Source organism: Eulemur rufifrons, chromosome 5 (genome assembly GCF_041146395.1).
Source record: "Eulemur rufifrons isolate Redbay chromosome 5, OSU_ERuf_1, whole genome shotgun sequence".
NCBI classification, from domain to species: domain Eukaryota; kingdom Metazoa; phylum Chordata; class Mammalia; order Primates; family Lemuridae; genus Eulemur; species Eulemur rufifrons.
The window spans coordinates 40,124,716-40,152,055 of NC_090987.1; the positions used below are offsets into that span (position 1 = coordinate 40,124,716).

The window sequence follows — 27,340 nt, forward strand, 5'->3', positions numbered from 1 at the left end:
CTTGCGTTGCTGTGGTTCTGACTGCGCAGCCTCCTTCGCTCCTGCTCATTTTCTCAGCCTCATTCTCCCCCCACCCCACCCCTGCTCCTTCCACCCTTGAAGGTTGCTTTTTCTCTTTCACTGGTAAAATCAGTGGCCCAGAAAAGAACACCTTCCCTTACTTTCCCACATTTAGGAACACGTTGGCACCTGCACATCTTCCCCTTTCTCCCTGGGGACCAAGGGAGGGCAGAGTCGCCTCTGGTCAAAAGCTGACCCCTCCCTCTGCGCTCTGGACCCCACTGCCCCGCCTCCTGTCAGATCCATCCATCAGCTTTCAACTGTCTCTCCCATCCTAACAAGGAGAGAAAACGCCTCGCCTTCCATCCAAACCCTCTCCCAGCCCCACCACAGCCTCACTTCAATGCACTGGCTCATCCTCTTCTGCCCTCCAGTTCACTCAGAGCCAGGTCCCAGCCCAGTCTCGCCTCTCGCCACACTCACCCATCTCCACCGTGCACCACCGGCTACTGATTTATGTCCCTAGCCCAGACTCCACATAAACGTCAGGGCCACATTGCCCACTGTCTTCTCTGTCACTCCACCCGGAGGTGCTTCCACCTCAACTCAGTCTGACCGAACAGACGCTGTGCGTCCCTCTGGTGAACTGCCTGAGTTTTATGCTTCGTGGAGCACCATGCTCCTCCTTTAAGACACTCCTCACAAGAGTAAGGAAGTAAGTGTTCATGTCTAGAATGCATGGGGCCTTGGGAGTCCAGGTGTGCTCAGTTTTCCTGCCTGCTCTTTGCTTGGACGAGGGCAGTGCTGGCCGTTGGCAGAAACCCTAAGGATTGCACTGACTTGGCACAAAACAGGAAGACAGCTCAAAGTCACTTACTGCACCGCCAGGTGCACCACCAGGTGAACACTTGGATATCAGAACTCCCCTTGAGTTCCAAATGCTCCCACTTGAATGGTCTGGCTTCACAGCAGGACAAATGTGTGGGACAGAGTGATGCTGCAGGGGATGGGAGGCCCCGGGTGTGAGGGTCGCCGTGGACTGAGGTGACAGCCGGAAGTGAAGAAAGAGACCTGGGTCTGTGACCAGGGTGGGTTGAGACGAACTTCCCTGAGCCTCAGTTTCCTGAAATCCAGTTCTGGGATTTCACTGCTGGGAACTAGGGCAGGGATTGAATCTACCCCACAAAACACGTGAGGTTCAACAGGAGCCAGGGAAGCGTGCAGGGTGGTCGGACAGATCCATCACAGAAGGCGTGGATTAAACAGGGACACTGGAGCCAGAGGCCTTGGCTAATTGGCCCCAGGCACCACCCTGTCCACCAAGAAGAAGGAGACTAACCAGAGAAAAGCATTTTCCATGCCAGAAAGAACCATCCCACCAAAAGCAATCCAGCTGCCTCTCAGGGAATGAGGTCTGGGTCTTAATATGGTAGGCGGTGGTGAGCGGCGAGGCATTCTGGAAAGCAAGATATGGGGTGGAGAATGGGGGGGCCCAAAGTTCCCACATCCCAGCCTCCACACAGTTCCTACACCTGCCCCCCTTCCTTGGACCCATCTCAACCCCCTCCCTAAACCCTCATGCCTTTGTCTTCCTTCCCCAAGCCCTTCCCCAGTCCCAGGAGCCTTCTTTACTCCCCATGCCCCAAAAGCTACACAGAGAGAAGAGGATTTTCCCCTAACATCAGTGTTGGTTTATCCCATCCCATCTTGCAAATGTGGAATATTCACGCTATCATAGCTATGCAGAGGACCCAAGGAGTTTCCAAGGTATAGCTTAGGAGACACCTTAAAACAAGAATTCTTATTTGTAACATTCTTCTTGGAAAAAAATGTGAGCTGAGTTCTAAATGCCTGATATAACTTTTGGCGCATACCTCATTTATGCCTGCATATGATTTCCCCCAAGGTAATATTGTAGTAAGTATTAATAAGATAATAGTAAAATGTGAAAATATGATCAATCTCACTAATGACCACACAAACACCAGCCCCGTATGGAGTCAGACGCAAAGAAATAAACGCACATCCAGCAATATGGATGGACCTTCATAACATAACACACAGGAAAATGGAACATACCAAACTAGATATGACAGCACATTTATATAAATTGAAAAACACATACCTAAAACCGCACTTCGTGTTTAATGGGCAGTGCACTATCACGGCTAAGAGATCAAGCTGTGAGATTCGCTCAATCTCTTTGTGCCTTAGTACCCGTGCCTACATGAAGGAATAGTAATACCACTTAATGAGAGAGTTTTTGAAAAGGTCCAATAAAAAGCTTTCCTCTTCCCTATCTGGTTCTGAATCAATAAAGAAATAAGACACAGGAGAAGGGCAGATGGGGGCAAAAATAGCACCTTTATTTCTGATGACGCTCGTATCAGAGGATGCAAGCTGTGGCCACTGATGGTGGGCACGGACTAGAAGCCCCGTGGCCAGGTGGCCCAGTGGCCTCTGACAGGGTGCAGCAAAGAGCGCCCACCTCTGGCTGGGCTGCTCCCAAGGGACGGGGCAGAGCCGTGCATGACCAGCCCGGGGTTCCACACTCACCATCTAGAAGAAGAGGGGAGAGAAGCCAGCAGTACACCCATGTGGAGCCCCTCCACATGGACATGGACAGAGACGTCACCAGTGCACACATGCCATACAGGACTAGAGTGTCGATGCCTGTGGAGCTCTTGGCACAGCACCCAGCACACGGTAGGTGCTCAGCCTGCCAAAGTGGGTGCTCCTCGCGGGACAAGTGTGTTTAAGGATAAGTAGCAAAGACATTGGAGCAGATGCTTAAGATAGGGGAGGGAACAGGAGTGGCCATCTCAGATGAAGGGGAAGACTATAAAAAGCAAGAGGGGGCATAGTTCATAGCATGCTAAGAACGGAGCAGTACAATTAGCTCATCTCCTTGAAGCAAGAAGCCAGATCTCCAGAATTCTCTACAACTTCTTCCTAAGGAGATACGACTGTACAAAACTAAATGGAACATCAGTCTTTAGTAATCACAAAATATATATCACCTTGTGTTCTGGTCAGATGACTTGACAAAAATCCCAGGGAACCTTTCGAACTGTCCCGCCAGCACCTCCTGTTCTAGGCCAGCCTGGGCACCACCTTTCATTGAGGGTGGAGGGAAGACGAGGCGACTGGGGCAAGCCTTACACGTGCAAAGCCAGCAGGTGCAGGCAGCCTAGGAGGAATCACTGCTCCCTAGGAGGAAGCGTTTCCTTTTGTGGTTCTGGCAGTCAGTAATGGACTTTTTTTTTTTTTTTTCACTATTCCTACTGGCTAAGACAAATAGGTACATTAACTGCTTCATTTGTAAAGTAAGAGGACAGCTTCCACTTGAATTGCAATTCTATTGCTGGTTCCCAGAGAATAAATCCACCCCAAATTTGGAAAAACTTTCTGAGCTTTAAAATGTCCATTTGAGTGGCTTGATCCTTCTGCTGCTGGCTGCCTGATCCCAGAGTCCTGCCTTATGTCTCTATGACCTTGTAACCTTCTGGCTTCTTCTCTTCCTGGTGTTCCGTTCAGGCTGACAAGACCCTTCCATAAGCCAAGCCCAGGACCAGTGACGTCTTGAAACTCCCGGTAGAGGGGCCCAAAGGTGTAAAGATGGCCTCGTGGCGCTATCTTATCATTGCAGTTTGGTCAGAATCTCGATGTCTATTCAAGGAGTTCTGAAAGGAAATCTCTGCTTTTTTTCTCCTCCATTCCAGAGAATTAATCTGGGAGGTTCTGTGTGTCTGCCTTTTGCTTTACAACTGAGGGCCTGAGGATAGAGTCACACTCGGTTAGAATGGAGCCTGTGTCTGTCATGGCAGGCTAGCTGTGGTTGCAGTGACCATCAATGCCCAAATCTCAGTGGCCTAAAATAATACATTTGTATCTCAGCACGTGTGTATCGAGTATGGGCTCTGCTCCATGCTGTCCTCACTCAAGGACACAAACAGGAGGCTCTATTGTTTGGAACATCACTGAGGCAGAGCGAAGGGAACCAAAGCAGGTCTCATGGTCAGGCTTTCCTTCAAAGACATGGGACATTCAGAGCCAAGAATGAGAAGACCTGGAAACCCTGGGGAGCTAGTAACAGAAGTGCAGACACGCTGATGCTCACGTGACCCCACTGCATACCAACTTGGCCCCACTGTCCATGCTAAGTTGAAAATTGGTGGTGGTAGAAGTTGAGATCTCAGAGATGTTGGGGTCTTTCTCTTTTTCACCCACACTCCCCACACTGGTCATTGAGGACGACTGAGAGAAGACATGCTGCATCCCTGATGGGAAGCTAAGCTAGAGGAAACGATGCTGCCACACGTAAGTGTGCATTAGAAGCAACTGGGGAGTGTGTTAAAACGCAGGATCCCAGACTATAATTCTGGAAACTCGAATTCAGTAGAAGTTCAGGAAATTCAAACTCAGTAGGTCTGCAGGAAGTACTGATGATCAGTACTCATGACCTCGACGCATGACCAAGTAATCCTGATCAGGATGGACTAGTAGGGGTGACCAACCAGTCCTGTTTGCCTGGGACTGTCTTTTTTTTAGCATTGAAAATCTGCATCCCAGAAAACCTCTCAATCTCAGGCAAACTGGGACAATTGGTGACTAGGACCCAATAAACTCCTATTTATCTTTGAAAGACATGTGGAAACGCTCCTTCTTTCCAAAACCTCCCCAAAATATCCCAAGCAGAGGTCATACCTCCCTCCCTGGTAGTTATACTTATCAGAGTACAACTACCTATTACCTAATCTTTATTCATGCACTGGACTCCGCAAGAAAAATGCAAACCCCAAGAAGCCAAATGCTGTCCCCTGAGCTAGAAACCCAGGGATCCTCTGTTTTGCTCCCTGGGCTGCAGGTTAGTTCCAGAACCTGGAGCTCTACCTGCTGGAGTTCTTCAGCTAGAGCAAATGCAGGGTCAAGATACAGAATAACTGGGCAGGTTACTGCAGTGGCCTTTACAACAGCCTTAGTAAGTCGGTACTACTACTATCTCTATCTTACACATGCAGAAACTAAAGTTTGGAGAAGAAGCACGAAGTGTCTATAGTCACACAGTGAGCAGGTAACAAAGCACAGGCTTAAACCCACATCTTCTGATTACAAAGCCTGTGCTCGTAAGCAATTAGCTATCCTGGTAGCTCCGACAGCTACAGGGTCAGATACAGCCAAAGCAGGGAAGCTGAAAACCTGCTCATCCTGCAGGTCCCTTCTTCAAGAAACTTTTCCTCCCTGGGTAGCTCTGCCAATGCAAGGAGTTGCTGTAGAGCCTGACTTTCCAGTCCCCGAGTGAACCTTCCCCCCCAAAAGCCAATTTCTGTCTACTGATCGAACAGGAGGAATATAAGAGTTACCTGGTTGTGAGAGGTTTTGCCCCATCTCTGGGTCTGTGCGTCCCTGGCATACCATGTTCATGACCACTCTCAAGGCTGTTTGGGAAGCTGTGCTCCCTCCTCCTCCTGGACCTCATCCTCCTGCACCAAGGCTCTCGCCTCTTCCCCACTGCCCATCGTGCTGCCAGCCCAAGCCCTCGCTTCGGCTCCTAACTTCCCACTGAGCCCTTCTAACCCCTTGCTGTTCAGAGTGTTGCTCATGGACCAGCAACCTTGGCCTCACCGAAGAGCATGGTAGAAATGCAGGATCTACGTGCACAGCTGCAACCTTCTGAATCAGAACTGTCATTTAATAGATGATTTATATGCACATTAAAGTTCAAGAAGTGCTGGCTGAGCCCATAATACACATCCTTTGTTCCATCAGGAGCACATTGCCAGGGCTGCTCTATCTCATATAAAGCTGCTCTCACGTGAATCCCAAGTCAATGTATTACCTCTCCTAAGGACGTTAGCCTTCTAATAGCTTTATCCCCAGCTAAAGGAATTCCAGGTTGGTGGCAAGCCTCCTCCACCTCCTGAAATCACACCACACCATCAGCTGCTGAACCTTCTCTATAGAAAGCTGGCCCTGTTTTCTTGCCAGGGGAATGTATGTCCTCTCCATGCCATGACTATACACCAGTCTGGGGGACAAAATAAATACCTTCAGGTAGCCAAAGTACAAATTGATATTTGTGCAGGTCTATCTGCTATAGCATAATACATCGAGCAAGAAATTTCAGTGTAGAACATGCTTTATTAAGCCCCAACTATCCTCCAAAGCAAGCAATAACTCTTAATGAGAGGAGAAATAATGGCTGGGAAGAGGTACAATGTGGGCGGGAGCGGGGGTTAAAAGAATGCCTCAAGACGTTATGTGTCATGTTCTAAATGCTTAGGCTGAATCTCTGTATATTTAGAAATTAAACCCACTCTCAGCTATCAACACACATATCATTATCCTACTGTCACTGGAAACATTTAGGAGCAAAAAAAAAAAAACATCTCTGGGAAAGAAATAGTACAACAGCTCACAAGGTCTTATAATTTAAAGGATATATTTGCTCAATGGGAAAATATCAAACTGATTTTAAAAGGAAACAGCTGAGTAAAAGCAGGCTCTCTGTCTGTTAGGGATTGTGAAAGGAAAATTATAGCCTGGCACACTCTTCAGATGGCCTTTGGCGCTCAGTGATTCTGTTTAATGTTGAGTTTCTCCATGACAATCCACTTAGAAAGACGCACAATTAAGAAATGAGCCCGAGCCAGCTTATAAAGCTTGAGTGTTTTCCACGGGATTGCACTATGCTTCTCAAAACGACTCAGAAATATTTAACACTATAAAACAAGAAATACTTCTATATAAATATAAAAATGTTTCAGGCTTAGGATAATCAAGGTAAAATATGTCTAGGCAGTTTATTGTAAGCAGAAACAAATGTATGACTGACATGAAAACAGTAAGTATGTTTTACTGTTTCCTCAATATATGGTTTGTATTCATCTACATTTCGTCTAAGATGAAAAAAGGATAGGGAGGGATTTAGGGCAATGTATAAGGATATAAAGAGAACAGTAATATGAAATCACCAAAAAACAAAAATAAAAAAGGAGTAAAATGAAAATTATAGGTAGGGATGAAGTGTTGAGCCAGTAGTGAAGTCGGCACGCTGAATGCAGGCTGTGAAGCTCTGGTCACTTGCATGGGGGAGCCAAAAATTTGGCTTTATGCTCCTAGTAGCCAACAAAAAGAGGGAAACATAATTTCAAGGTTCATATGTCTTTGTTTTGTCTTTTTTAATGTTCCAATGAAGCGCAACTATTTCAGGGACTAAAGAGGTTTCTCAAATGGGATCTTCATAGGGGAACACAGTGGGAGGTGATGACAACATCATGACAGCACCCTGAGGGAGGGGCAGCAGTCACAACCAAATACCACATGGGCCATCAGAGTCCAGCTAAGTCCAGCACAGACAGAACAGGAGCATCACGAACACTTGCATCACACAGCATTGGAGGCCAGCTCTGGACCAGCTCTGGACCAGCCTGCCGGGAGCAAATCCCGGGTGTGTCCCATCCTACCCCGTAGGGCTACATCACATCTCTGGGCTTCCATTTCCCCTTGTATAAAATTAGGACCTAACTTATAAGGTTGTACAGAGGATTAGATGAGTTAATAAGTGAAAAGTACGTAGGACAATTTCTACCATAGGAACTATGTTCACATTTAATCCATGTGATATCTGCCATAAACCTTAGGTTTTTAAATTATGATTTATTACCTTTGGAGCAGACGTTGAAGAATTTTCTAAGACTTACAAGCTTATCTACCACAAGGAAAAAAGCAACATACCTTTTCCTTATCACCTATTTTTCTAAATATTTAAATTAATGCTCTAAATATAAATGACCAAAGGTCCAACTTTTTCATTATGTCTTCAGTATGTTCCAAGTGAAGAAAGATAAATATTCTCACTGTCTACTGCACAGGCATGGCTTTGGTGTGTGAGGGGCAGATGTGAGTAAGGAACTCTGTATCCTCATTCATTCATACATTAAGTATATATTTACCGGATTATTCTATATACCAGGCATTGTCCTACGTGTTGCAGATATAGAAAGGAACACAATACTATGCCTCACTTCAGTCATAATTCAACTGAGATATCTCTCCTCTCTCCATACACACACGCACACCATATGCACTGTTTAAAACTTCTATTTAGTCATCTCCTTAATAATTTCCTTTCATTCTTTCAGCGATGACATCTGGAGAGTTTTATCACATTTCAAGCATTAGTAAATCATCCTTTACAAGCCGGAGTTCTGGGTGTCACTCAGAGTCCCTACAGGAGACATCACCTACAGGCACAAAGTGACGGAGGAGAGCTTAAGAAAGCAGCCACGAGACTCAACAAAGGAGTGCGCAGGGGAAGGGAAGCCTTCTTGTGACAGCAAAGCACCTCAGAGCTCAGAAGATCTGAGAACTTTCCCCACCCAGGGCCTAAGGGCAAGAAGACGGAGCAGATGCTGGAGCCGGGACAGAGCGGGAGCCGAGACCTCGGATGGGACAGGGTAGCTGAGAGGCTGCAGCCCACAGCCAGCAGCGGAGTCTGGGGGAGCAGAGGCCCCCCTCTCCTCTCCTCCCGCCCTCTGAGCACCTGCTGCACATCCCTCTGGCCAAACCCTGCCAGGAGCCCAGGACAGGGGGACAGTTGCTGCTGTCCGGGAAGGTCGGCTGCCGCCTGGGGCACTGGGCAGAGAAGGGTGGAGAGTGGCTGGAGAGGAGGGAGACTCCCAGGGTCACAGGGGGGCCTGGGCTATCTAAAGTTGTTAACAAACGTATCTTGAACTGCACCACCAAATCTGAGCCAGAGGAGAGACTTGAGGTGACAGAAAGGAAAAGCAGACTCTTCAGGATGGGACACGGTGGGCATCAACAGCTTTGAAGAATAGTCCAGTGCACGGTCTAGAGCAGTGCTACTCAAAGTGTGGTCCGTGGACTGGCGCCAGGAACTGTTTGTCACTCATCCACAAGGTAACAAGGACAGAAATTGACAGTCAGCTTTCAAAAACCTTTATAACAATTTCAAAGAGTAAGTTTTCTGTTGAATCTAATGTTTTTAATGAGGCTTGTATTTTGTATGTCTTTTGATTATATTTTTCATTTCATTTTTCTAACAATTCATTTCTATTTTATTTTACAAAGGTACTTGGTCTATGACAGATTAGAAATGTTAAAAAAGAAAACAGTCTTTTGTCACAGATGGGTTGAGAAGCATCAGTCTAGAGCAGCACTTTACGAATCTTAATGTGCACATGGTCTACCTGGGGACTCAAAATGCAGGTTGTGATCCAAGAGGTCCAGGTGGCGCCCAGAACTCTGCATTTCTAACCGTCTCCTAGGGATGCCAGTGCAGCTGACCCGAAGACCCGCAGCTTGAGCAGCAAAGGTCAGAGCTACCCAGGCTGAAAAGGAGCAGGGTTTCAGGGACAGGGATGTGAAGGCCGCCCTTGGGTTGGGTGGGGGTTTATGAAGCCTTGGGGTAGTGGGAACCACACAGACTGGAAGAAATGGGCAAAGGAAGGAAAGACCGCAGTGTCCAGCACTTAGTGGATTGCTGGCTTGCAGGGTAATAAAATGAGTTGGAAGGGGGCTTGTGTGAAGGCCATAGCAACCTACCCACAGGGGCAAGCTGGGGCAGCCCACCAGGGGTCAGGCCCACCTGTACTAAATACCAGGCACCTTCAGGCCCAGCCCTGCCCAGGGCCTGAGCTAAGAGACAGCTGGATCTGGCAGTGCGGGCATGACACCCTCTCGCTGAAGCACAGGAATTTACAAAACAGCTGCCTGCCAAGGTCTCCCTGCCCTCTCCATGCTCCACAGCAAGGATGGATGGACTCTGCTCCCACGAGCTCCACCTCTCCTGGGCCAGGCTGCGGGCTCTGCGCTCTTGCCCTCATGACAACTGTCCCAGCTGCTCTACCCACCTTGGACCCTCTGCTAGGGACACCAGTTGGACTCCAGCTGCCCACGCCCACCTGGATCTGGCGATTTAGACTGATCCTGAAGGAGGAGAGAGCACTGCACCTCCCAGCTACAGGCTTCCTCGCCCGACTTGCCCTCTCCAGCTCTCTGGGAGCTCCTGGGACCCTGGTGGCAGCAGGCAGTGCAAGGGATGGTGAGAGTCTGCCGGGCGAGGATGACTGTGAGGGGAAAGAACGGAATGTTCCATGCTGGTTACTCCGTGATGCTGAGGAGCATAAACCAATGAAGGCAAACATACAACCTCACTGCTCAGAGTGCTTAACACATATGGAACGGGCTATGTCATGCATGCTGTGCTGAATCTGGAATTCCTAAATCACGGCACGTTTGCATTAGTGGTTTGAGAATTAAAGAGAGGAGTGCAAATAGCACACGAGTGTGCTCCTGAGTGAGAAAGAGGCAGGCACGGAAAGTGCCTTATCTGCTGGCTGCACGGCCAGAGGGAACCTTGTGAGGAAGAAGGGCAGGACCTGCCGGATGTGGGGAAGGAAACCTGGCCCCTCGGGTCTAGAGGGAGCTGCAGAAGTCCTGGGGAGGCAGGGCGGTCACGCCTGCACCCTGAGGCCACTTGGGGGCAGGGGTAGCAGGTCCAGCTGCCCTAGCCAGGCAGGGAGCCTCCTCCCACCCTCCCCACCTCACATCCCCTCTGCACACGCACATCCCCCCGACTCAGCAGGCTACTGCTTTGCTGGGACATAGCACAGCACCCCTCGCCAAGGCTGGCAGTGACCCCAAGAAAAGAATGGAGGGTTATTCCGTACTTAGAACAGGTGGTTTGGTTTGATTTCTGTTTTTCCCTAAAGTAAAGAAATGCAATGGGGGAATGGAAAGTAAACACACAAAAGGAAAGAGAATCACAGAAACAGGAATACGGAAAGAAGTGGCATCAGGAAGAAAAGGGTAGGCCGGGCGCGGTGGCTCACGCCTGTAATCCTAGCACTCTGGGAGGCCGAGGTGGGCGGATCGTTTGAGCTCAGGAGTTCGAGACCAGCCTGAGCAAGAGCGAGACCCCACCTCTACTAAAAATAGAAAGAAATTATATGGACAGCTAAAAATATATATAGAAAAAATTAGCCGGGCATGGTGGTGCATGCCTGTAGTCCCAGCTACTCGGGAGGCTGAGACAGGAGGATCGCTTGAGCTCAGGAGTTTGAGGTTGCTGTGAGCTAGGCTGACGCCACGGCACTCACTCTAGCCTGGGCAACAGAGTGAGACTCTGTCTCGAAGGAAAAAAAAAAAAAAAAAAAAAGGAAGAAAAGGGTAAAGAAAGGTAGTCTGGAGGCGCAGGAAGGCTCCAGGGTCATGGGTGTAAGACCTCAGGTGCCCTGAGGACAGCGGCAAAGGACGGGAGACACCAGGCCCAGCGACTCCCCTGAGATAATCACATTTAACTTAAGCTGTCATCAAAACTGAAGAATTCATGAAATTCAGTTTTTCCTTATATATGCTTGCCATTAACAGTAATAGGAAAATGGCCGTGATTTAAAGCCAAAATATGCTTGAAATCTCAAAAGTTTCACAAGGGAAGAAACATATAAAATAGTTTTCAAGATTAGCTACGGAATCAAATATGCTCTTTTTAAAAACTCAATTTCCATTTACTGGGTATTTTTCTGATTCTTTTGGCATTTAAGGATCTCTGGCAGGCCAACCCCATTCTGAGATGAAACGGTCAGAAGCTCATATTGTGGGGTGGGGACATCAGGAAAGCTCCAAAGGAGATTTTCCATCAATAACTCAAGTCCTACCAGAAATCGTTTTTCCCTTTGTCTTCTTTCGACAGAACCCTACTTTTTCCCCCAAAGGAAAAACAGCTTTATTGTTTTTCTAACTCTGAAAATAATACATCATATTGTCCAAAACACAGACGTAACAGTAGGGAACGTGGACTGGGTTCCCACTCAGGGTGCAGGAGCCACTGCTGTGAGAGCTTTGTGCTGTCTCATTGACCCCTCACAGCCACCCTAGGAGGTGGGTACTAGATCCTTCCTCATGTTCTAGATGAAGAAACTGACCAGACATTAGTTAGAGGGCCCAATGTCACACAGCTAGAAAGCTAGAAAGCCAGATTTGTACCTAGAGAAGTATCCGAAACCCACGATTTGAATTACACGCTGAGATTTACAGAAGAAAGTCAAAATCAATGATAATCCCACCATCCAGAGAAATGCACTCTTAGCATTTTAAAGTCTCTCTTTCCAGGCTTTTTTCTTTGCTTATATAATATATGCACATTATTTTTTACTACAAAATGTGATCATACTGTACTATCTAGCTAGCTAGCTAGCTTACATACAGGTTTTTTTTTTTCTGTATGTTTTTTTTACATGATTTTTTCTTCACAATATAGCATGAATGTATGTTGTGTCAATAAAGACCACTTCGTGGCATCATGTGGCTGCCTGTTAGGCCACTGACTGAATCAGTCCCCTTTCGTTGAATATGAGATTGTTTCCCACTGGATACTGTTATGAACAACGCTTTGATATACATATCTTAGATCAAACATTTCAGCATTTATCTCATGATTTCTTTAGAATAAATTCCAAGTAGTCGTTTCATGTCAAAGATAGATAGTAATCTTTTAAAATGCAAATATTCTGGGAAGATGTAACATCAGTATTGAGTTCCCAGGACTTTAGTGTGAAGGTATTTATAGATACTTCACTCACTTAGAAGAGATGAGGCAGCTTAATACATTAACTGCCATGTGAGTTGTATTTAACTCATGCCAATTTTAAGCTTGGGGCCTAAGGAAGCATTTGTAATTCACATGTCTCTTTATCTTGGGAGCCTTGTGGTGCACAGGCAACTCACGCTGCCATGCTGTAGCATACGTGTTACGTAATGGGTGGCAAAACCCCGCAATTGATTCTCTAAAAGGTGCCAAGGGCTGTTTCTATTTATTTTTGTCTCAGCATGAGCCATGGTCCTGGGGCTTCTCAAGAAATGAACCCCATTTGCGTGTTTGCTGTCTAGCTAGATGGGAGGCCCATAAGATGTGGGCTGATTCAGCAGCCGCAGGCGACCCCCTCTGGTGCCTCTCTCCGGCCTGCAGGCTGCACCTTGCCCTGAGATGCCAAGCCTGGTTATCAGTCTTTGTGATGAGAAAAATCCCTCTGACAACTTTACAATGGCCTGAATTCTGGGAGGCAGCCAAATGCCAGTCATAACTGTGTGTGACCCAAGGTTGCCTCGTAAGAGTCACCAAGGAGGTCACAGTGACCTCTGTTTATCACTCTTTCATATTAATGTCTATCTGCAGCAAGTGAGAGAAAATTCCAAAAGAAAAGTATTTTGTTTCCTAGTGTTGCTGCTTCCTAGTACAGTTTTTATGCCAGCTTCTGTTTTTTGGGTGTATGTTGTCTGCCTACAACCTGCTGAGTGTTTTGGAAGGAAACATTTAATTCACTTTCTGTTATGTCAGTTGCATTTGTGGTGCTAGTTTTATGAAAACTAACAAATGTAAATGTTACAGGTCTTTAAAATAAACCAGAGCTGTCCAGGATTACAGCAAGATATAGAATCCAATGGAACAAGATGAAAAGAAGTGCATTCCAGGACTTCTAAGCCCCATGTATACAGAAAGAATACTGTAGACACAGCCCCTGACCCAGTGTGCTGAGATCCCGGTGTACTGAGCCTGCACAGCACAGCACGGCAAGTGGCTCAGAGCAGGCAGAAATGGCTCGGAGGGATGCAGGCAGCCAGGGAGGGTTTCCAGCAGGTGAAATCTCAGTTACCTTGGGAAAAAGGTAGCCAGACCAGGCAAGGTGGGAAGGAACCCCAGGAGCCATGAATAGTGCCAAAATAAGGCCCAGAGGCAGGAAATGTTATGGAATATTTAGGGAATTACAGTTGGGTTCCCACTGATGTGGCATACAGCTTGCAGGAGAAAGTGGCGTCTAAAGATAAGGTTGGCAAAAAGGTAAGGGCTAGACAGTAAAGGGGCATCTGTGCCACAGTAAGAAACTTGGACCATATTCCAAAAGTAACAGAAAACCGCTAAAGGATGTTAATCAAGGAGAACGATTGTCAGGCAACAGCTACTGTAAAAATAGGGGGAAAGAAAGGAGAATGACATGCTGACATCTCTGTTTCACCCTGGAAGCAAGGAGAAGATTGATAGGTAGGCAGGCCCCAACTGTTTCTAATCTTTCTCATCTCACCATTGAGGATTCTGTTCCTCTCGGGCAGACTACAGAACAAGGTGAGCTGAGAGGAGAGGCTGGGAAATCAGTGAGGAGATTGGCGGACTAATCACAGAAAGAGCTGTCAAGGGCCAAAGTAGGATAGGCAGTGACAACAGAGAGGAGGCGCTGGACCCTGGAGATGTCAGGAGCAAGATGTAATGATTAAATAGTCAGTGGGGGAGGGATGAGGAAGAGACTGGGAGGATGCTGGTAAACTGTCTCCTGGAAAGAAGCAGCCCTGATTTGTAACATTTGCCGATTCCTGTAGTGTAAATTCTCTCACCAGGACCAATTTCAAGCTATCAGGCTGATATGCCACTTCCCGTCTTGCCCATACAAACCTCCCACACATAATCTTCCATGTTCTTTTCTCATTCCCACTTGCTGGAATGGAGACGACCCTCGGAAACCTTGGGAACCACATGCTGAAGATGGTGGAGCCAAAATATAGAAAGAGTTTAAGTCTTTGAAGCATATTTTGGAAGGGCGTTGCTGGACCGGGATTGGCTATCTTTGGACTGTTACCTGAATGAGGAATAAACTTCCATTGTACTTAGCCATTGTGTTGGTCAGGGTTCTCCGGAGAAACAGAACCTATAGAATGTGTGTATACATACAGAGAAAGAGAGAGAGGTTTATTTTAAGGAACTGACTCTGTAATTATGGAAGCTGGTAAGTCCAAAATCTCCAGGGTGGGCCAGAAGGCTAGAGACCCAGGGAAGAGCCAATGTTCCAGCTCAAGTCTGAAGGCCATCTCCTGGCAGAGTTCTTCCCTTCTTGCTTTGGGGAGTTCAGTCTTTGTTCTATTCAGGCCTTTGAGAACATATGGCCATAGAATATATAGTTCAGTTTTTAGTTTAGATGCTATTTTCCAGACATTATTTTCTATAATAGTGTTCAAAAATCTTGGAATTGATTTATATCAATGCTGTTTGAAGTAGTGTTCAGAGGACTAAACAAATCTGATATCTCAGGAATTCCAGTCTATTGCTTGGGATCCACTCAGCTTCCTTGAGTTTTTCTTGTATAAAAAGAAAATGCCAGATTTCCAGATTCTTCCTAACGTATAAATTACTTCAAAGGCACTTCCAAGGCAAATTAACACTTTTTAGATTATCCTAGGACCATAAAGGATAAAACTGCATCCCAAGTAGCCCAGAAGATTTTATTGGCATCTGTTTTTCTACACACTAATGAATTATTTGCTTTCAAGGGTTAAGCCTCATGATTGTGTTCATTAATAGCATATTTATGAATAGAAAATTTGTTCTAAATATAATTTTCTGTATCTTCTGGTTTTGTTATAGCTACAAATACTTTAAAAATATTGCAAGGAGACTCCAGTGTCATAAATGGAACCAACCATCTAATTAATTACAGAGTTAAAACTCTTCCACTCTCCCTCAGAGATTTGATCTTACAGCAATATGTTTCCATTACTGCTAAATCCTGGGGAAATTCAGACTGACCCTGAATCAACCTTGGTTCACTCCACATTAACTCAGCAAATATTTATTGAGCATCTCCTATATGCTAAACACTGTGCAAGTTGTTAGGAGCAAAATCTCACATAATGAACAAAAGCAGACACAGTTCTTGGCCTCCTGAAGCTCATAGTCTAAACCGGCGGTCCCCAACCCATGGAACACGGATCAGTATCGACCAAGGGACCCAGCTGAGTCAGACTTCTTTGTGACCTCATGAGCCAAACATCTCTATAACCTATTTAATCTCCAAAGTCCTCAAGCCCAAGAAGAATCAGAAACTAGCCCAGGCCTCCCTCCATACCTGACTAAGTTTTGACTGCAAAGGGCTGCAAAGAATGCTTTGGATTTGTCCACCAAAGCCTCATAGAAGTTGAAGAGAATCAGAAAAAATATATATGATTCTAGAAGGTATCTATATGTTAAATTCACTCTCAGATGACTGGATCCTGTATTTGCCTCTGGCCCCTGGGGAGTTTACTATCTATGGTGAGTTCATGAAAAAAAGGTAAAGTAATAGGAAATTTCTCCTGTGATCTCTTTTTTCTTCAAAGTTATAATGCTGCTTCCATTGTTACTCTTAACCTTGGAACTTTAGAAACAACTTCTCAATTTTCTATTCATTGCATTTTAAATAACTTTTTCATAGCATTGACTTGGGTGAACACTTGGAGGGGTAGAGTTTCAGGACTGGGCTCACTTTCCTTTTTTAAATTTTATTTTATGTATTTGTTTTTTTAAAGACAGGGTCTCACTATGCTACCCAAGCTGTATTTGAGCTCCTGATTTCAAATGATCGTCCCACCTCAGCCTCCTGAGTAGCTGGGACTACAGGTGCATGCTACCACACCCAGCTAGGCTCTTTCTTCTGTCTTAATTTGTGTCCTCTCTAAAGCCATGAGACAAAGACTTGGGTACAGGTAGTTTATTTAGGAATTGACCTCAAGAAGCACAAATTGGGGGAGAGGGGAACACAGGGGAGGGAGAAAAGCCAATGACCAATGTGCTCATGAGCAGATTACTATGGGCAACCCAACAGAAAGGCTCGGTCCCACCAGGAACACTCAAGAATTGTGCAGAATGCACTTCAGAACTATCCCATTGCAGCTGGTGTGGTGGTGTGTGCCTGTAATCCCCAGTACTCGGGAGGCTGAGGCAGGAGGATTACTTGAGCCCAGGAATTTGAGGTTGCAGTGAGCTATGATGACGCCACTGCACTCCAGCCTGGGCAACAGAGTGAGACCCTATCTAAAAAAAAGAAAAAAAAGAAAGCTGTCCCACTGAGAGGAAGGCAAATGGGATGTTTTTCCACCAACTCCCATCCCTCTTGGAGCATTAAATGCTGGACTTCCAGGCTGCTGTAGACACAGCTGTTAAAAACTGCCATGGCCCTAGAAACAGCCTTCAGTCAGAAAACAGAGTCAGATGCAGGCCCTTGAGATGGGACAAGGGGACAGGCACAGGAACTGTCCATCAGACCCGCCACTCAGAGGCGGACCAGGGAGCTGTGAGCATCACAGCCTCTGCCTCTACAGGGCCCAGAGGACTGCCTCAGTGGTTCTCTTCTGCTATCACCATCTGCTCTCACCGGCCTCCTTCCCCAGAAGCCTGCAAAACAGGGGCAGCACTGTCTCCAACCTCCGAAGCAAACACTCAACCCTTTTGAGATTGTAGGGAGTTTTGGGAAGTTGTATGGTCTTTGTTTATTTTTACTACTAACAGGTTTAAAATAATACTCCTGGGGATATTACAAGTTGCATAAAAACCTTAAAATTCTTCTCAAGATGATTGTCCTGTGGTTCCTGGGAACACAGCAAGTCAGGCTTGCTCTGTGTGGAGCCCTCTCACCCCTGTGCTGGTTCTCCTCTTCATTCCCACCCGAGAGCCAGCGCTTCACAACCTCCAGGACACCCCCACATCCACACGTCTCCCTTACACCTCGCTCTGGGGTGGCAGCAGGAGGGTGAACATAGGGAGTCCCCAGAGTAAGACTCATCTGGGCTCTGAAGGAAGTCCCAGATCTACAATCCCATGGCTATACCTTCCCATCTCACAGGGGGACACCTCTGGAGGTCACACCCCACCAGGATCCAGGAAGGGCAAAGGTCCCTATATGCCAAAGATTCTCCTTTTAAAAACTGGACATCCACATTTTGCTTTAAATATAAAAATGAGCTCATGATACTTGGACAGATATGAAAGCTTTATATAAAACATTGTGTTCTTATTCTATAGCTTGAAAGTGATGCATAATGTATAATCAAATGAACGGGAACAACCCCAGAAAATATGATGCCTCCAGTGAGTTGCAGAAATGTCCTGCATTTGCCACCTTGCAAGGGAGAAACTGCCCTTCAAGACAAGCCCTGAAGATAATGTTTTCATTTGTCAAACTGCATTGGCCAAGAACAATAACAATGAAAAACACCCACTAGTCCAAAAGGAGACACAGAAAATGACCCCCTCATGGCAACATAAGCTGCCAAATTAAAATCTAATTTCAGTTCTCAGAAGGTGAAAAAAAGTTTTTGATCTGTATTTTATTTCCCAACTATGCATCAAAATTCACACTTCTCTACCTCTAAGGTCTTAAGGTTACTATTCAATTATGGAATCTAACCTCTCAATAACATTCTCATGGTTGATTTCAGCAAAAAAAAGAAAACACAGATCTCACCAACGTGGCATAAAATATGAATCCTACAAGACAAAACATGCTTATTAAAACACATGTGCTCCAACATAAAAGAGGAAAGAAATGTGTTCAGTCTGACATAATTTTTATATTGCTTTTACTTTTCCTAGAGCTTTTTGGAGTATTTTCTACAGTGTTGTATATAATATTTCCTAGGGCACAAAAGTTATGAGTCTGTTCTTTTTAACCAGTGATTATCAAAGTTCACTTTATTTTATCAAATAAAAATTATTACCACTGCTGTTAAGAGGTTTAAAATGAAGCAGTTAACTCATTTAAACCTCAAAAAAAATCTCATTTTTATAAACAAGGAAACTGAGGCAGAGAGCAGTTAAGTCCGTGGCTCAGGGCCACACCGCAAGTGAACAGCGCGCTCAGCCACACACTAGGCTGGCCCCTCCAGCACCCACCTCTCAGCCACCCCACAGAGCAGGTGGGCGGACACAGCGTCCTCATGAATATGTGCTGTGACTAATGTTTGCCAGCCACCAGCAAATTACTAAATTGTTCCTGTGTTATGTTTTCTTAATTTAACTGCTTTAATTAAGGGTTCTTCAGTACATCAAAAGGATGCTTTTAAAGTACTTTTGTAAAAAAAAATAGTTCTAAGGAGAAAAGAACAAGTCCAGCAGGCCTGGATGCGTTTAGTGTAGATCATTTGGATGGGTTAAAATTCTCTGTTAAATACAAAAATCCTCAGTTAAATAAATGATATTACAGGTAAATCCTCGTCACTACAGGCAAAATCTAGAGGTTAGCTAGAGGGTAGCTATCAGAGGGATAAGACTAATTCAGAGCTGAAATGGGGATTCTAGATTCTTTGAACCATGGAGCATCTCAGTGAATTACACCAGATGCAAATTGTTGGTGAAAATATTCTCAGGAGAGGCCTAATTTAGCACAACATATGGGCCAAAGAGGTTGAGAGCACTTCTATCACAAAATTATGCCCAATCACAATGAAAATAACACATTCAAAGAAATCTCAGTATCATTCAATTTCCAAACTGTAGGATGCAGTTCCCTTTTTTATTTTTTTCAAGCAGTATTTCTTATATAAACTGCACTCTATACACAACTGTAGCCAGCAAAAAGAATAGTATAAAAATTAAGTTTTAGTATTGACAGCACCTAATAAACTTAAATAATAGCATCAGTCTTTCCTCCTGTTCACATTACCATCCACACACAAGCATGTTGCTATCTCTCCCATCACAAACAAACAAGTCTTCTCTTGACCTGATTTTTCAATGACTCTTCCCCCATTTCTTTTCTCCCCATTGCAGCAAAACTCTTCAAAACAGATTTCTGTATTAGATGTTTCAATTCCTCTCACATTCTCTCTTAATCTGCCTATAGTCAGGTTTCCAATCTAATCTTATCAAAGTCATCATGGACCTCCACCTTGGCAAATCCAATGGTCAGCTATCAGTCCTATGTCATTTGGCTTATCAATAGTATTTGACACAATTATTCCCTCCCTCCTTTTATTTCCTTGAAACACTCTCTTGCCATGATTTTTTTTATTTAACAGTTTTATTGAGATATAATTCATATACCATATAATTCACTCATCTAAAGTGTACAAGCCAATGATCTTTGGTATATTCACAGAATTGTCCAACCATCATCACAATCAATTTGAGCACATTTTCATCACCTTCTCCAAAAAAACATAACTATTAGTAGTCACTCCCCAATTGCCTCCAAAACCCCCAGCCCTAGACATCCACTAAGCTACTTTTCTCTACACAGATTTGCCTATCTGGGCATTTCATATAAATGGAATCTAATGAAACGTGGTCTTTTACAACTAGCTTCTTTCACTTGCGCATGACGTTTTCAAGACATTGGAAACATTAGGCTAAGTGAAATAAGCCAGTCATAAAAAGACAATCATTGTATGATTCCACTCATATGAGGGTCCTGGAGTCGTCAATTCACAGAGACAGAAGTGGAATGGTGATTGCCAGGAGCTGGGGGAAGCGGGGAATAGAGTTTAATGGGCACAGAGTCAGTTTTGCAAGATGAAAAGAGTTCTGGAAGTGAATGATGGTGATGGTCAATGTATTTTATGCCACTGAACTGTACACTTAAAATGGTTAAGATGATAAATTTTGTGTTGTATATATTTTACCACAATTAAAAATAATAATAAAAAAATCTTTGCCAGCCAGGCACAGTGGCTCACACCTATAATCCCAGCATGTTGGGAGGCTGAGGCAGGTGGATCACTTAAAGCCAGGAGTTCAAGACCATCCTGGGCAACATAGCAAGATTACATCTCTATAAAATAAAATAAGAAAAGTTAGCCGAGCATGGTGGTTCGTGCCTGCAGTCCCAGCTACCCGGGGAGGCTGAGGCAGGAGGATCACTTGAGCTCAGCCGTTTCAGGTTACAGTGAGCCATGATCAGGCCACTGCACTCCACCCTGGGTGACAGAGGGAGACTCTGTCTCTAAAATATATATATATGTAAATTAAAAATTTAAAAAATATATCTTTGCCAATGAAACTATTTAAAAAAATATTTTTTTTTTTTTTTTTTTTTGGAGATAGGATATTGCTCTGTTGGCTGAGCTAAAATGCAGTGGCACAATCATAGCTCACTGCAACTTCAAACCCCTGGGCTCAAGTGATCCTCCTGCCTTTACCTCCCAGGTAGCTGGGACTACAGGCATGTGCCACCATACCCAGCTAATTTTTTCTTTTTTTGGTAGAGATGGGGTCTATGTTGCTCAGGCTGGTCTTGAATTCTGGGGCTCAATTGAACCTCCTACCTCAGCCTTCTGAAGCACTAGCATTACAGGTGTGATCCACCATGCCTGGCCTTTGTAATTCATTTAATACATAAAAATGGGGATCTGCATTGTGCTAGGCACTGTTCTGGGTTTTAAGGGAGGCAAATATTAATGTCACAGGTTTAACAATGATTAGTGAATTAAAACTGAAGTTTGTTTTTTATAGTAATTATTGTTATGTCAAAAATCACCATAGAAATCGCGATCCAAACTCATATTTCCATTCCAATAACCCACCTGCCCCAGATCCAAGGTGAGGTTGACTTTGTTGTACTGGGTGCCTGAGGAGAGAGGAGGGCTTTGCCACCACCGTTCAGATCCATCGATGGCGTTGGTGGCTGGATGTGCCTTCCTGGGGTCCTCAGAGTTGCAATAGTCACAGAACTGGCCCTGAAAAACAAGGTTCTTTTTTTATTTTCAAGTAATTTTTTCTTATCAATTTAGTAAAAGAGGGAACAAACAAAGACTGCTTTATATAGCTTAGTGGTGCCAGCTGTTAAACTTAATTATAATGTATTCTGAAGACAACAGTAAGGCTTTCTCTTTTTCATTTAATCTTACACCATATCATCAGTTTTATACCTTGGTTTACTGTGTTTCTAGGATATAGATTATATTTATCTTCCATCTTCTATAGCTTTGTTTTTCTTGCTTCATATAACACTTTGGAAAGAGTCTGTTGTAATGTTTCCACTTCACTCTTGCAGTCCTACTCTGTGCAACTCTGTGTGAGGCCCTGGAGTACAAAGAGGATCCCTGCCCACAGCCCCCGGTGGAGAAATTAAGTACACAAATGACCATCAGGGAAGTCGGCCACAGCAAGTGCCTGTGGAGCATGTGGAATGCCGGGGTCAAAGGTCGTAGCTATTCCAGGTGGAAGAGGTAGCGTTTCTGCTGCCTGTGAGGATGGGCAGGACTTCGGTAACTGTTACTGAGCCGCAAACAGGGAAAGCCTTCCAGATGGAGGACACAGCATGGGCAAAGGCACAGAGGCCAGCTGGGCCAGTGTGACACAAGTGTTGAAAGGCCAGCCTTGACATGCAAATGGGGGAGATGTGGCTGGCCATGAATACGGTGAGAAGTCAGCAATTAATTCAGTAGGTAAATGGCATCCATTTTTACCTAGAGTGATATCTGTTTGGTATTATAATTTCTAACTCCTTACTGAATTACTCTTTTTGGGTAAGTAGATTCTTTTGATTCTGGTTTTTGTTTTGTTTTGGTTACTGCCTAATTTTACAGCCATTTACCATCTAAAAAGCTGAACAGACCAGGCATGGTGGCTCAGGCCTGTAATCCCAGCACCTTGGGAGGCTGAGGCAGGAAGCTCTCTTGAGCCCAGGAGTTTGAAGTCAGCCTGGGCAATATAGCAAGTCCCCATCTCTACAAAAAAAATAAGAAAAATTAACCAGGTGTGGAGGAGGCTGAAGCAGGAGGACTGCTTGAGCCCAGGAGTTTAAGGTTGCAGTGAGCTATGATAGCACCACTGAGCTCCAGCCAGGGCAACAGAGAGCCTGTCTCTAAAAAGAAAAGTAAAAGTAAAATAAATAAATGAAAAAAAAACTGAACATAGGCCTTCCTTCTATGTTGAATATATTTTAACTGGGTCAAAGGATCATGCTTACCCAGGGATGGCCTTCACATACTCAACTACTCTGCTCCCAAACTAAATTATCTTAGAATATAACCACCACATAGAAGGGGGACAAAGAAGCAAATTATACCCATAGCCTCCCCAGAATGTGCTGTGACAAAGAGGTAGCTCTGCCCCTGGTTGGCATTTTAGAAGTTAATTCTTAAATGTTCAAAGATAAATTTGCTCCTATCATGTAACCAATTGTGTGACCAAATGTTTTCATCTAATATGCAACTGATGGTTCTTTCATACATGATGAGATGTCTGTGCAGACATTTATCTTTGGACATTATATAAAAATATTTATATAACTCAGAAACAGCATGTTGGGGGTATGCGGCCCCCTCAGTCCATGAGGTCAGAGACTATGTTTGTGCCCTGTTCTTCCTCCTATCGTTTCTGCCCAACATGTTGCCTAGCACATAGTAGAAACTCAACAAAGTAATAATTCCATCAGAAATTTTGCAAAAAAAATTGGTTCTTTCTATAAAATTTATCATTGTAATAAGGGGCTCAATTAATAACTTTTTAAGGTAGGACATCTAAACATTTATTACTAGTATTTTTCCCTTTGATGGTCTTTATTTTTCCCATTTTTTCATACAGTGCATTTTACCAGTTTAATTATTTGATGAGGGAATTAAATTGCTATTCCTTGAACTTTAGAAAATTTACATCAGGTTAGAAGCAAATCTCTTCCTAAAATGTGGAAACTTATAACTTACATTTATCTCCAGCTCCATAGTGTAGACAAGAGGAATGGAGATGATATTTTTTGTGGTGTTATGGTAATTCTCAATTTCAAAACAATAATAATTAAATGAACACTTATAGAGCACCTATTACACACTGGACACCATGCACTTCATATTTTCATACTAAGAGTATCATCATCTCTATCTTACAGATGAGGAAACAGAGTGGAGAGGTTAAATAATTTTTCCAAGAATCACACAACTGGTAAATGGTAGAACTGGGACCTAAGTCCAGGACCCAGGGATAACGTGTTAACCACTACCCTGTAACTCTTCTCCCCACTCTAGCAGCTGCAACTCTGGTTTATTAGACATCCATGGATATTCAGTAACAGATGTTATTTCCTGTAGTTAGTTTTAAAAGGTTGCCTTCAACAATAGCCTAAACACCATAGTTCCAAGGCCTCTTTCATTTAGAATCACCTCATCATTTCTACTGATGCCCTAGTCCTTGTATAGCCCCAAATAAAACTGTCCACACCATGTAGCAGACTGGGTAAGAACACAGGCTCAGGAACTTTAGCACCTACTAACTGTGTGATCAAGGGCTAATTACTAAAATATACATTTTGAGAGTGAACAATAAAGAATTTGAAAGTACACATTAAAAAACAATTTTATTGTCAAGACAGCATCACAATTATATAGGTTAGTGTCAACATTGACATTTGGAAGTCTGACTGACATAATAGATAAATAAGTTAAAGATGAATTCCTAGTAGTGAACTTTGCTCAGGTAATAAAAATGAGTCAGACTTTCTGTTTATTTCTACACTTGTCACTGGAAAAAACCCCGAGAGCAAAGAGTGCATAAAAATAACTTATCAAGCCAATAATGCTAGCGGTGATGATTTTTTTGGATTAACTGTGTGTATTAGCTAAGTTTAGGTGCTTTTTTGCCATAAAAAATAAGTTCTAAGAAAGATTCCACAAGCTTAAGTTGAACATTAACAAGCAAAAGCGTAACATACACTTACTCTTTGAAAAATAGAAAGAAAAAAATTTAGTCCAAAAATTAATAATATATTTAAAAATTAATACTTACAAAGTCTAGTTTCTTTAACTTAGTCTTAAATGATCAGAGTGAGTTTTTTTTATTCCAATATTTTTATTAAAATATTCCTTCTCTTTTCTTTCTTTTTATTATTCTTGAAATTTCAGTGATTTTTACCCTACATCTCAAATGTCATATTTACTGCAAATCAACCTGTGTGAAGAATCAAAAAGAACTTAGCAGTACCTTGGCGGAAATCAGACTGTGAATTTAGAAGTGAAAAAAATCAGAAGAATGACTTTTTTGAAAAGATGTTAAAAACCCTATCCAGCCTTCTAAATCATTTTTGTGAGATCTTTGTGGAGATTTAAATCTAAGTGAAAATGCTACATGGATGAGTAAACTTGAGGTTGAAGAACCTTCTCAGGGAGAGCAAGGTTATGACTGATTTCTGACAGTAAGGTCTTGGCACTAAGAAACAGGGTTTTGAGGGGAGACAACCTAATGCTGCTTTTTAAAAATGCAATACCTGATAATAGTTTTCAAAATAAAACTTGTGCAGCAGAGGAGAAAAGAACCCATGGAACTTCTCAGACTGCAGATCATCGAGGAAGCCCTTTCCTTTCCATGAGTGTCACTAGGACAGGCCACATTTATTTTTCTGTAACCACATCTTCTAAGAGACACTTACATTAACTTTACTGCTTTGTGTGGATACATGAAATAAAAGAGCTTATGTATTGTCTCAGCCATTTCTCATTCAACTTGCTGTTTTCAACAAGAATTGAAAGTACAAATGGGCAAACAACTAGAATAAGAAAGATTTTTTAAAAACTGAGGCATGACTTTTAGCATAGAGGAAATAAAACTGTTAATCATTTGTAGATGATAAAATTATTTACATTAAAACCCCAAATGAATACACTAGAAAAAATTGAGAAATACTGGGAGAGTTTAGCAAGGTGGCTGGATATGAGATTAATACAAAAGTTACTGTATTTCTGTACAATAGCAGCAAGCAACTAGAAAATGTAATTAAAGAGAAAATACCATTTACCACAGTCCTAGAGAACATCAAGTATTTCAAAAGAAATTTAACAATTAAAATTTTAAACTTTGTTAGGAGAATTTTCAAAAGCTGTAATACATAAATGGAGATATACTATTTTCTTAGATAGGAAGTTAATATCAAAAACTTATCAATTCTCCCCTAAATTAATCTATAGAATCAATATTATTCCAATGAAAATCTCAATAAGGACTTTCTTAAAACATAGTCAGATAATTCAAAAATTTATATGGAACTGTGAAGGACCAAGAAAAGCCAAGATATTGTGAATAAGGAGACCAGAGAGGAGGAAACCTGCTCTTCAAAAACTCAGGGCCAATTATGAAGCTACTGTAATTAGGGCAAGATGAGACAAACAGACCTATGGGACAGAACAGCGATCCCCAAGACAGTCTCCCATGCATCTGGGAAGCCTTAGCACATAACAGAGGTGGTATGTCAGATCAGCGGGAAAAGGAAGGTTATTCTATATCCAACTGAAATAATAAAATCAGATTCCTACTCAAGTCATAAACAAGACTTAAGAAGAATTCAGAAGAATTAAGGACTTAAATGTCAAAAATAAAACTTCGAAATCTCTTAGTAGAAAACAAAGGTGAATGCCTCTTAGAACTCATAGCAAGGAAAGATTTCTTAAACAGATACAAAAAGCATTGACTGCAAAAGAAGAGATGAATAAATTCGGCGATATTAAAATTAAGATTTTTAGTTCATCAAAGACACCTTAAAAATGTGAAAAGAAAAGTTAAAACTAGAAGATATTCACAATATACAAATGGTAAATAGTCTTCAATGATGGCTGCCATCAATTCCTTCTCTCTCTCTCTTTGTGCCTAACATTTCAGCCATCAAGAGGTGCATGCTATTTGCCCTGAGGCTAGTCTCTCCTCTTGACTCAAATTAACTTTATCATTTGCTTTGTTGTAGTAGAAGTGTCACTCTGGGACATTCAAGCACAGGCCTTAAGAGGAATGGAAGATTTTGCTTCCTCCCTCTTACAAGTCAGCCTCCAGGTAAGAAGTCCAACTGCCCTGAAATCACCATGCTATGAGAAAGCCCAAAATAACCAACTGGAGAGGGGACATGAAAGAGCACCGAGACACCTTATATGTTAGTCCAGTTCATCCTTGCCACCAGCCGAATGCAACTGACTTACCCCAACTGATAATACACAGAGCAGAAGAACCACTCAGCGGAGCCCAGTCAACCCATAGAATTATGAGGGAAGAAAAATGTTGTTGTTTTAAGCCACTAAGTTTTGGGGTAATTTGTTACACAAGAATCAATAACTGAACAAAGAATATAAAATCAAAAACTCCTAATCAGATATATATATACCAAATTCCTACAAATCAATAAGAAAAGTATAAATAGTTTAACAGGAAAATGGGCAAAAGTAAGAAGAGGCATTTAATATAAGAGTAAACACATATGGCAATAAACATTTCAAGAAATGTTCACCAGCAGGGCACAGTGGCTAACCCCTGTAATCCCAGCACTTTTGGAGGCTAAGGTGGGAGGATCGCTTAAGTCCAGGAGCTCGAGGCTATAGTGAGCTATGATTGCGCCACTATACTTCAGCCTGGGTGACAAAGTGAGACATTGTCTCTAAAAAAATTTTTTAAATAAAAATAAAGAAATGTTCACTATCATTAGTGATCAAGGCAGATCACAATGCAATACTATTTTATATCCATTCAATAGGCCCAAATTTAAAGTTTAGTGATAACAAGCATTAGAAAAGATATGGTAGGGGTGCAAATTGGCATAAAAACTTTGGA

At 43.2% G+C, this 27,340-nt stretch overlaps 1 protein-coding gene across 2 annotated transcripts in view; it reads right to left on the reverse strand.

Moving 5' to 3' along the window:
• Positions 1-27,340, reverse strand: part of LAMA3 (laminin subunit alpha 3) — a 229,945-nt gene that overhangs the window by 187,275 nt on the left and 15,330 nt on the right. For both annotated transcript variants that reach the window (XM_069468520.1, XM_069468519.1), the window contains exon 2: positions 21,343-21,495. In XM_069468520.1, coding sequence (XP_069324621.1) covers positions 21,343-21,495 — 153 coding nt within the window. The remainder of the gene's footprint in view (positions 1-21,342; positions 21,496-27,340) is intronic.